General features: G+C 41.7%; 1 protein-coding gene across 1 annotated transcript in view; it reads right to left on the bottom strand.

The window, feature by feature from the left end:
* Positions 1–12,640, bottom strand: part of LOC139381915 (LMBR1 domain containing 1) — a 273,723-nt gene that overhangs the window by 46,397 nt on the left and 214,686 nt on the right. The window contains exons 12-13 of the mRNA XM_071125774.1: positions 11,738–11,840; positions 6,880–6,984 (exon numbers count right to left, since the gene is read on the bottom strand). Coding sequence (XP_070981875.1) covers positions 6,880–6,984; positions 11,738–11,840 — 208 coding nt within the window. The remainder of the gene's footprint in view (positions 1–6,879; positions 6,985–11,737; positions 11,841–12,640) is intronic.

Genomic DNA, 12,640 nt, shown 5'->3' with positions numbered 1-12,640 from the left:
CAACACAGTTCAGTTAGATTAGTATGTCTGCTGTCAGACAACACAGTTCAGTTAGATTAGTATGTCTGCTGTCAGACAACACAGTTCAGTTAGATTAGTATGTCTGCTGTCAGACAACACAGTTCAGTTAGATTAGTATGTCTGCTGTCAGACAACACAGTTCAGTTAGATTAGTATGTCTGCTGTCAGACAACACAGTTCAGTTAGATTAGTATGTCTGCTGTCAGACAACACAGTTCAGTTAGATTAGTATGTCTGCTGTCAGACAACACAATTCAGTTAGATTAGTATGTCTGCTGTCAGACAACACAGTTCAGTTAGATTAGTATGTCCGCTGTCAGACAACACAGTTCAGTTAGATTAGTATGTCTGCTGTCAGACAACACAGTTCAGTTAGATTAGTATGTCTGCTGTCAGACAACACAATTCAGTTAGATTAGTATGTCTGCTGTCAGACAACACAGTTCAGTTAGATTAGTATGTCTGCTGTCAGACAACACAGTTCAGTTAGATTAGTATGTCTGCTGTCAGACAACACAATTCAGTTAGATTAGTATGTCTGCTGTCAGACAACACAGTTCAGTTAGATTAGTATGTCTGCTGTCAGACAACACAGTTCAGTTAGATTAGTATGTCTGCTGTCAGACAACACAATTCAGTTAGATTAGTATGTCTGCTGTCAGACAACACAGTTCAGTTAGATTAGTATGTCTGCTGTCAGACAACACAGTTCAGTTAGATTAGTATGTCTGCTGTCAGACAACACAGTTCAGTTAGATTAGTATGTCTGCTGTCAGACAACACAGTTCAGTTAGATTAGTATGTCTGCTGTCAGACAACACAGTTCAGTTAGATTAGTATGTCTGCTGTCAGACAACACAGTTCAGTTAGATTAGTATGTCTGCTGTCAGACAACACAGTTCAGTTAGATTAGTATGTCTGCTGTCAGACAACACAGTTCAGTTAGATTAGTATGTCTGCTGTCAGACAACACAGTTCAGTTAGATTAGTATGTCTGCTGTCAGACAACACAATTCAGTTAGATTAGTATGTCTGCTGTCAGACAACACAGTTCAGTTAGATTAGTATGTCTGCTGTCAGACAACACAGTTCAGTTAGATTAGTATGTCTGCTGTCAGACAACACAGTTCAGTTAGATTAGTATGTCTGCTGTCAGACAACACAGTTCAGTTAGATTAGTATGTCTGCTGTCAGACAACACAGTTCAGTTAGATTAGTATGTCTGCTGTCAGACAACACAGTTCAGTTAGATTAGTATGTCTGCTGTCAGACAACACAGTTCAGTTAGATTAGTATGTCTGCTGTCAGACAACACAGTTCAGTTAGATTAGTATGTCTGCTGTCAGACAACACAGTTCAGTTAGATTAGTATGTCTGCTGTCAGACAACACAGTTCAGTTAGATTAGTATGTCTGCTGTCAGACAACACAGTTCAGTTAGATTAGTATGTCTGCTGTCAGACAACACAGTTCAGTTAGATTAGTATGTCTGCTGTCAGACAACACAGTTCAGTTAGATTAGTATGTCTGCTGTCAGACAACACAGTTCAGTTAGATTAGTATGTCTGCTGTCAGACAACACAGTTCAGTTAGATTAGTATGTCTGCTGTCAGACAACACAGTTCAGTTAGATTAGTATGTCTGCTGTCAGACAACACAGTTCAGTTAGATTAGTATGTCTGCTGTCAGACAACACAGTTCAGTTAGATTAGTATGTGTGCTGTCAGACAACACAGTTCAGTTAGATTAGTATGTCTGCTGTCAGACAACACAGTTCAGTTAGATTAGTATGTCTGCTGTCAGACAACACAGTTCAGTTAGATTAGTATGTGTGCTGTCAGACAACACAGTTCAGTTAGATTAGTATGTCTGCTGTCAGACAACACAGTTCAGTTAGATTAGTATGTCTGCTGTCAGACAACACAGTTCAGTTAGATTAGTATGTCTGCTGTCAGACAACACAGTTCAGTTAGATTAGTATGTCTGCTGTCAGACAACACAGTTCAGTTAGATTAGTATGTCTGCTGTCAGACAACACAGTTCAGTTAGATTAGTATGTCTGCTGTCAGACAACACAGTTCAGTTAGATTAGTATGTCAGCTGTCAGACAACACAGTTCAGTTAGATTAGTATGTCTGCTGTCAGACAACACAGTTCAGTTAGATTAGTATGTCTGCTGTCAGACAACACAGTTCAGTTAGATTAGTATGTCTGCTGTCAGACAACACAGTTCAGTTAGATTAGTATGTCTGCTGTCAGACAACACAGTTCAGTTAGATTAGTATGTCTGCTGTCAGACAACACAATTCAGTTAGATTAGTATGTCTGCTGTCAGTTCAGTTAGATTAGTATGTCTGCTGTCAGACAACACAGTTCAGTTCAGTTAGATTAGTATGTCTGCTGTCAGACAACACAGTTCAGTTAGATTAGTATGTCTGCTGTCAGACAACACAGTTCAGTTAGATTAGTATGTCTGCTGTCAGACAACACAGTTCAGTTAGATTAGTATGTCTGCTGTCAGACAACACAGTTCAGTTAGTTAGATTAGTATGTCTGCTGTCAGACAACACAGTTCAGTTAGATTAGTATGTCTGCTGTCAGACAACACAGTTCAGTTAGATTAGTATGTCTGCTGTCAGACAACACAATTCAGTTAGATTAGTATGTCTGCTGTCAGACAACACAGTTCAGTTAGATTAGTATGTCTGCTGTCAGACAACACAGTTCAGTTAGATTAGTATGTCTGCTGTCAGACAACACAATTCAGTTAGATTAGTATGTCTGCTGTCAGACAACACAGTTCAGTTAGATTAGTATGTCTGCTGTCAGACAACACAGTTCAGTTAGATTAGTATGTCTGCTGTCAGACAACACAATTCAGTTAGATTAGTATGTCTGCTGTCAGACAACACAGTTCAGTTAGATTAGTATGTCTGCTGTCAGACAACACAGTTCAGTTAGATTAGTATGTCTGCTGTCAGACAACACAGTTCAGTTAGATTAGTATGTCTGCTGTCAGACAACACAGTTCAGTTAGATTAGTATGTCTGCTGTCAGACAACACAGTTCAGTTAGATTAGTATGTCTGCTGTCAGACAACACAGTTCAGTTAGATTAGTATGTCTGCTGTCAGACAACACAGTTCAGTTAGATTAGTATGTCTGCTGTCAGACAACACAGTTCAGTTAGATTAGTATGTCTGCTGTCAGACAACACAGTTCAGTTAGATTAGTATGTCTGCTGTCAGACAACACAATTCAGTTAGATTAGTATGTCTGCTGTCAGACAACACAGTTCAGTTAGATTAGTATGTCTGCTGTCAGACAACACAGTTCAGTTAGATTAGTATGTCTGCTGTCAGACAACACAATTCAGTTAGATTAGTATGTCTGCTGTCAGACAACACAGTTCAGTTAGATTAGTATGTCTGCTGTCAGAAAACACAGTTCAGTTAGATTAGTATGTCTGCTGTCAGACAACACAGTTCAGTTAGATTAGTATGTCTGCTGTCAGACAACACAGTTCTGCTGTCAGACAACACAGTTCAGTTAGATTAGTATGTCTGCTGTCAGACAACACAATTCAGTTAGATTAGTATGTCTGCTGTCTTCAGTTAGATTAGTATGTCTGCTGTCAGACAACACAATTAGAGATTAGTATGTCTGCTGTCAGACAACACAGTTCAGTTAGATTAGTATGTCTGCTGTCAGACAACACAGTTCAGTTAGATTAGTATGTCTGCTGTCAGACAACACAGTTCAGTTAGATTAGTATGTCTGCTGTCAGACAACACAGTTCAGTTAGATTAGTATGTCTGCTGTCAGACAACACAGTTCAGTTAGATTAGTATGTCTGCTGTCAGACAACACAGTTCAGTTAGATTAGTATGTCTGCTGTCAGACAACACAGTTCAGTTAGATTAGTATGTCTGCTGTCAGACAACACAGTTCAGTTAGATTAGTATGTGTGCTGTCAGACAACACAGTTCAGTTAGATTAGTATGTCTGCTGTCAGACAACACAGTTCAGTTAGATTAGTATGTCTGCTGTCAGACAACACAGTTTAGTTAGATTAGTATGTGTGCTGTCAGACAACACAGTTCAGTTAGATTAGTATGTCTGCTGTCAGACAACACAGTTCAGTTAGATTAGTATGTCTGCTGTCAGACAACACAGTTCAGTTAGATTAGTATGTCTGCTGTCAGACAACACAGTTCAGTTAGATTAGTATGTCTGCTGTCAGACAACACAGTTCAGTTAGATTAGTATGTCTGCTGTCAGACAACACAGTTCAATTAGATTAGTATGTCTGCTGTCAGACAACACAGTTCAGTTAGATTAGTATGTCAGCTGTCAGACAACACAGTTCAGTTAGATTAGTATGTCTGCTGTCAGACAACACAGTTCAGTTAGATTAGTATGTCTGCTGTCAGACAACACAGTTCAGTTAGATTAGTATGTCTGCTGTCAGACAACACAGTTCAGTTAGATTAGTATGTCTGCTGTCAGACAACACAGTTCAGTTAGATTAGTATGTCTGCTGTCAGACAACACAATTCAGTTAGATTAGTATGTCTGCTGTCAGACAACACAGTTCAGTTAGATTAGTATGTCTGCTGTCAGACAACACAGTTCAGTTAGATTAGTATGTCTGCTGTCAGACAACACAGTTCAGTTAGATTAGTATGTCTGCTGTCAGACAACACAGTTCAGTTAGATTAGTATGTCTGCTGTCAGACAACACAGTTCAGTTAGATTAGTATGTCTGCTGTCAGACAACACAGTTCAGTTAGATTAGTATGTCTGCTGTCAGACAACACAGTTCAGTTAGATTAGTATGTCTGCTGTCAGACAACACAGTTCAGTTAGATTAGTATGTCTGCTGTCAGACAACACAATTCAGTTAGATTAGTATGTCTGCTGTCAGACAACACAGTTCAGTTAGATTAGTATGTCTGCTGTCAGACAACACAGTTCAGTTAGATTAGTATGTCTGCTGTCAGACAACACAATTCAGTTAGATTAGTATGTCTGCTGTCAGACAACACAGTTCAGTTAGATTAGTATGTCTGCTGTCAGACAACACAGTTCAGTTAGATTAGTATGTCTGCTGTCAGACAACACAATTCAGTTAGATTAGTATGTCTGCTGTCAGACAACACAGTTCAGTTAGATTAGTATGTCTGCTGTCAGACAACACAGTTCAGTTAGATTAGTATGTCTGCTGTCAGACAACACAGTTCAGTTAGATTAGTATGTCTGCTGTCAGACAACACAGTTCAGTTAGATTAGTATGTCTGCTGTCAGACAACACAGTTCAGTTAGATTAGTATGTCTGCTGTCAGACAACACAGTTCAGTTAGATTAGTATGTCTGCTGTCAGACAACACAGTTCAGTTAGATTAGTATGTCTGCTGTCAGACAACACAGTTCAGTTAGATTAGTATGTCTGCTGTCAGACAACACAGTTCAGTTAGATTAGTATGTCTGCTGTCAGACAACACAATTCAGTTAGATTAGTATGTCTGCTGTCAGACAACACAGTTCAGTTAGATTAGTATGTCTGCTGTCAGACAACACAGTTCAGTTAGATTAGTATGTCTGCTGTCAGACAACACAATTCAGTTAGATTAGTATGTCTGCTGTCAGACAACACAGTTCAGTTAGATTAGTATGTCTGCTGTCAGACAACACAATTCAGTTAGATTAGTATGTCTGCTGTCAGACAACACAGTTCAGTTAGATTAGTATGTCTGCTGTCAGACAACACAGTTCAGTTAGATTAGTATGTCTGCTGTCAGACAACACAGTTCAGTTAGATTAGTATGTCTGCTGTCAGACAACACAGTTCAGTTAGATTAGTATGTCTGCTGTCAGTTAAGTGATAATGTCTGTTGTCAGTTAGGTGATTACCTCTGTTGTCAGTTAGGTGATTACGTCTGCAGTCAGTTAGGTGATTACGTCTGCTGTCAGTTAAGTGATAATGTCTGTTGTCAGTTAGGTGATTATGTCTGCTGTCAGTTAAGTGATAATGTCTGTTGTCAGTTAGGTGATTATGTCTGCTGTCAGTTAAGTGATAATGTCTGTTGTCACTTAGGTGATTACATCTGCTGTCAGTTAAGTGATAATGTCTGTTGTCAGTTAGGTGATTATGTCTGCTGTCAGTTAAGTGATAATGTCTGTTGTCAGTTAGGTGATTATGTCTGCTGTCAGTTAAGTGATAGTGTCTGTTGTAAGTTAGGTGATTATGTCTGCTGTCAGTTAAGTGATAATGTCTGTTGTCAGTTAGGTGATTATGTCTGCTGTCAGTTAAGTGATTATGTCTGTTGTCAGTTAGGTGATTATGTCTGCTGTCAGTTAGATTAGTATGTATTCCAGCTAGTTAAAAACAATAGAGAATGTCTTCTAGGAAGTGATAGAGACAGGAAACATGCAGTTATAAATAGTATGTCTGCTGTCAGTTAGATTAGTATGTCTTCCAGCTAGTTAAAAACAATAGAGCATGTCTCCTAGGAGGTGATAGAGACAGGAACCATGCAGTTATAGATACGTCTGAAAGATAATGCAGACACCTGCATTGCTTGATGTTTGGGGTTTTAGGCTGGGTTTCTGTACAGCACTTTGAGATATCAGCTGATGTACGAAGGGCTATATAAATACATTTGATTTGATTTGATAATCATGGAGAAACAGCAAAAGCAGGTTCATCTACCACACATAGATGTAGCAATGAGATGAGACATAATGATACAAATCTTCTATTATGTGAATTATTGTGAATACTCTATGAAAGGGCGAGTGTGTGTGTGTGTGTGCCTAGGTGTGTGTGTGTGTGTGTGTGGGGGGGGAGCTGTCCTGACCCGTATCCAGAAGAACCAGATGCCCAAGTTCCTGATGCCGGCCATGGAGGTGAACACAAAGTACATGGTGATGACAGTGATCAGGACATAATCCAACGGGAACACCTGGGAGACATCAGGTCAAAGGTTAGATACACAGAGAGAGACAGAGAGAGAGACAGAGAGAGAGAAAGAGACAGACAGAGACAGAGAGAGAGAGACAGAGAGAGAGAGACAGAGAGAGAGAGACAGAGAGAGAGAGAGAGACAGAGAGAGAGAGAGAGACAGAGAGAGAGAGACAGAGAGAGAGACAGACAGAGAGACAGAGAGAGAGACAGAGAGAGAGAAAGAGACAGAGAGAGACAGAGACAGAGAGAGAGAGACAGAGAGAGAGAGACAGAGAGAGAGACAGAGAGAGAGACAGAGAGTGTGAGAGATACAGAGAGACAGTGTGTAATCATTCCAATATCCACACACACACAGAGCTGTTTTGAGATGTGGCAATTAGCATCAGTAGTCTGCTGGTCTGTAACACTCTGTCCTGGTAGTAGTCTGCTGGTCTGTAACACTCTGTCCTGGTAGTAGTCTGCTGGTCTGTAACACTCTGTCCTGGTAGTAGTCTGCTGGTCTGTAACACTCTGTCCTGGTAGTAGTCTGCTGGTCTGTAACACTCTGTCCTGGTAGTAGTCTGCTGGTCTGTAACACTCTGTTCTGGTAGTAGTCTGCTATACTGTAACACTCTGTCCTGGTAGTAGTCTGCTATACTGTAACACTCTGTCCTGGTAGTAGTCTGCTACACTGTAACACTCTGTCCTGGTAGTAGTCTGCTGGTCTGTAACACTCTGTCCTGGTAGTAATCTGCTATACTGTAACACTCTGTCCTGGTAGTAGTCTGCTGGTCTGTAACACTCTGTCCTGGTAGTAGTCTGCTGGTCTGTAACACTCTGTCCTGGTAGTAGTCTGCTGGTCTGTAACACTCTGTCCTGGTAGTAGTCTGCTGGTCTGTAACACTCTGTCCTGGTAGTAGTCTGCTATACTGTAACACTCTGTCCTGGTAGTAGTCTGCTATACTGTAACACTCTGTCCTGGTAGTAGTCTGCTATACTGTAACACTCTGTCCTGGTAGTAGTCTGCTGGTCTGTAACACTCTGTCCTGGTAGTAGTCTGCTATACTGTAACACTCTGTCCTGGCCCATTAATCCTCAAAGGATGTAGTCAAGACAATGGAGAGTGTTGAAATGCGAGGTGTGTATGTGTGTCTAGTGGTGTTTCTCCAAACGTATACTACAGGGCTCTGAGCACGCAAATTGTTGCATGGGACGGTCAAAGTAGGAGTCCAAATCAAAGTATGTGAAACGGAGCACGGAGGGCACTTCTCTGATGTGTACTCCGTTTGTACATATTTTGAAGCATCCATCCATGCAAGCTTCAACGGAGAGTATGCAAAGAAATAGGACGCAGCCACGTAGAAAATTACTGCATTTATTTTTTTAAATCAATGGCAAAATAAACTCAGACTTTGGATTGTAACATTTCCTATTCACATGTCATATGTTGCCTGACTACCATATCTTATCTTGATACGTTAATAAATACATGCAGTGTTAATTTTGGAATGTTTACTTGCCTACAATACCCACTGTAGTGTGCATAGGTCGCAAGCCTAAGTCAATAGGGCTAACTAGCTACTAGTACTGTTAGCTACAGACGAAGAATTGGCATTTACCATGCATAGGGGGAGTGCTGCTCAGCGTGAGGTAATACAGTAGGGGGAGTGCTGCTCAGTGTTAAGGTAATACAGTAGGGGGAGTGCTGCTCAGCGTGAGGTAATACAGTTCAGGGAGTGCTGCTCAGCGTGAGGTAATACAGTAGGGGCAGTGCTGCTCAGTGTGAGGTAATACAGTAGGGGCAGTGCTGCTCAGTGTGAGGTAATACAGTAGGGGGATTGCTGCTCAGCGTGAGGTAATACAGTAGGGGGAGTGCTGCTCAGTGTGAGATAATACAGTAGGGGGAGTGCTGCTCAGTGTGAGGTAATACAGTAGGGGGAGTGCTGCTCAGCGTGAGGTAATACAGTAGGGGGAGTGCTGCTCAGTGTGAGGTAATACAGTAGGGGGAGTGCTGCTCGGCGTGAGGTAATACAGTAGGGGGAGTGCTGCTCAGTGTGAGGTAATACAGTAGGGGGAGTGCTGCTCAGCGTGAGATAATACAGTAGGGGGAGTGCTGCTCAGCGTGAGGTAATACAGTAGGGGGAGTGCTGCTCAGTGTGAGGTAATACAGTAGGGGGAGTGCTGCTCAGTGTGAGATAATACAGTAGGGGTAGTGCTGCTCAGCGTGAGGTAATACAGTAGGGGGAGTGCTGCTCAGCGTGAGGTAATACAGTAGGGGGAGTGCTGCTCAGCGTGAGGTAATACAGTAGGGGGAGTGCTGCTCAGTGTGAGATAATACAGTAGGGGTAGTGCTGCTCAGCGTGAGGTAATACAGTAGGGGGAGTGCTGCTCAGTGTGAGATAATACAGTAGGGGCAGTGCTGCTCAGCGTGAGGTAATACAGTAGGGGGAGTGCTGCTCAGTGTGAGATAATACAGTAGGGGTAGTGCTGCTCAGCGTGAGGTAATACAGTAGGGGGAGTGCTGCTCAGTGTGAGATAATACAGTAGGGGTAGTGCTGCTCAGTGTGAGGTAATACAGTAGGGGCAGTGCTGCTCAGTGTGAGATAATACAGTAGAGGGAGTGCTGCTCAGCGTGAGGTAATACAGTAGGGGGAGTGCTGCTCGGCGTGAGGTAATACAGGAACGTACTCAAGAGAACGTCTTCAGAGAATGCACTCAGAGCATGAAAGTATGGAGCATGGTAGTATGGAGCATGGTAGTATACATATTGAGAAACTGTAGGTGTGTGTGTGTGTGTGTGTGTGTGTCTAGCTGTGTGTTCGCTTCAGTGGGTCGCTCAAAAACTAATATATTTAAAAGTTTTTGAAAACCCTTTGAAAGTCATGCTGAGGGAAAAGGACTGTCCAATAAGTTGCTTTGGCTGCACGACACTGTGGAGGAAATGTTAATGCCTGGCACTTTGGCAGCTTTACACTCATAACTCCGACTGGGCTTGACATGCATTTTAAATAGTAGGATACACTGTGACCTTTACAATTCCCATCATCATATCCTCCTACAAGCCAATCAGGGTCTGGATGATCTCAAATAGCAGCCTATGTTCTATATAATGTCAACAACTCTCTCTCTATCTCTCAAAAGTAGTGCGCTATGTAGGGATTAGGAACCCAGGGTTTTGGTCATTCACATCACAGAGAAGACATTATGAATCCTCCAGTAATGTGGTGATTATTCTCCTTCACCATGGGTCCTAGGGGAATAATATATTTTAATTAAAGTATCCTACTCTAATTGCAGAAATCAACGGCCAGGACTTCTCTCTGGCTGTGTCCCAAAATGGCGCCTTATTCCATATATAGTGCACTACTTTTAACCTGGGCCCATAGGGATCTTGTCAAAAGTAGTGCACTATATAGGGAATGGAGTGCCATTTGGGACTCATTCTTTCTCTAGTACTTCTTGATCTAATTAGCTGATTTGACAACGATGACGAAGGGTGGCAATGGAGCGATTATATACCAAGGCACCGGAACACTTACCATTCCACTACTAACATCAAATTAAAGTAAACTACATTGAACTACTCATTTAAATCTCTACCGAGCCAACTTACCATTCCACACTTCTGATAAAGTAATATCTAAAAGTTAAAATTATGAACATTATTCCACTGAGGCCAACAGCATGGAACATTATCCCACTGAGGTCAATGACATGGAACATTATCCCACTGAGGTCAACGACATGGAACATTATCCCACTGAGGTCAACGACATGGCACATTATCCCACTGAGGCCAACGACATGGAACATTATCCCACTGAGGTCAATGACATGGAACATGATCCCACTGAGGTCAACGACATGGGAACATTATCCCACTGAGGTCAACGACATGGAACATTATCCCACTGAGGTCAACGACATGGGAACATTATCCCACTGAGGTCAACGACATAGGAACATTATCCCACTGAGGCCAACGACAAGGAACATTATCCCACTGAGGCCAACGACATGGGAACATTATCCCACTGAGGTCAACGACATGGAACATTATCCCACTGAGGCCAACGACAAGGAACATTATCCCACTGAGGCCAACGTCAAGGAACACTATCCCACTGAGGTCAACGACATGAACATTATCCCACTGAGGTCAACGACATGGAACATTATCCCACTGAGGTCAACGGCATGGAACATTATCCCACTGAGGCCAACGACATGAACATTATCCCACTGAGGTCAACGACATGGAACATTATCCCACTGAGGTCAACGGCATGGAACATTATCCCACTGAGGCCAACGGCATGGAACATTATCCCACTGAGGTCAACGACATGGAACATTATCCCACTGAGGCCAACGGCATGGAACATTATCCCACTGAGGCTAACGACAAGGAACATTATCCCACTGAGGCCAACGGAATGGAACATTATCCCACTGAGGTCAACGGCATGGAACATTATCCCACTGAGGCCAACGGCATGGCACATTATCCCACTGAGGCCAACAGCATGGAACATTATCCCACTGAGGCCAACGGCATGGAACATTATCCCACTGAGGCCAAAGGCATGGAACATTATCCCACTTTAAGGAAAGAGGGCTTCAGTATACTCCCAGGCTGCGCGCAGACACACATGGCATACACATATACACACACAAACACTTAACCGTTTTGTCATTTAGCAGACGTTCTTATTCAGAGCGACTTACAGTAAGTGCATTCATCTACACACAGACACACAAACAGTACTCACAGGCTGTAGAGTCAGCAGGAGTTCATTCAGAGGGTTGGTCAGGTTGGTGCCAAACACCATGAAGCCAGAACTGATGCCAGCAGAGTGAAGAGCTTTGTCCAAACTGCAGAACAGAACAGACTAGTTTAGTTCTCTTCCAAGGAAATTTTTGTTCACAGGAGGGTACATTCACAGACACAAACTATTTCACATGAGTTTAACAGCACATTACTATAACAGACACAAACTATTTCACGTTACTATAACAGACACAAACTATTTCACATGAGGTTAACAGCACGTTACTATAACAGACACAAACTATTTCACATGAGTTTAACAGCACGTTACTATAACAGACACAAACTATTTCACATGAGTTTAACAGCACGTTACTATAACAGACACAAACTATTTCACATGAGGTTAACAGCACGTTACTATAACAGACACAAACTATTTCACATGAGTTTAACAGCACGTTACTATAACAGACACAAACTATTTCACATGAGTTTAACAGCACATTATTATAACAGACACAAACTATTTCACATGAGTTTAACAGCACATTATTATAACAGACACAAACTATTTCACATGAGTTTAACAGCACATTATTATAACAGACACAAACTATTTCACATGAGTTTAACAGCACGTTACTATAACAGACACAAACTATTTCACATGAGTTTAACAGCACGTTACTATAACAGACACAAACTATTTCACATGAGTTTAACAGCACGTTACTATAACAGACACAAACTATTTCACATGAGGTTAACAGCACGTTACTATAACAGACACAAACTATTTCACGTTACTATAACAGACACAAACTATTTCACGTTACTATAACAGACACAAACTATTTCACATGAGGTTAACAGCACATTACTATAACAGACACAAACTATT

This window comes from Oncorhynchus clarkii, chromosome 23, assembly GCF_045791955.1.
Source record: "Oncorhynchus clarkii lewisi isolate Uvic-CL-2024 chromosome 23, UVic_Ocla_1.0, whole genome shotgun sequence".
In the NCBI taxonomy this organism is placed as follows: Eukaryota; Metazoa; Chordata; class Actinopteri; order Salmoniformes; family Salmonidae; genus Oncorhynchus; species Oncorhynchus clarkii.
The sequence above is the reverse complement of the archived record's forward strand: the minus strand, read 5'-3'. Positions and strand labels throughout refer to the sequence as shown.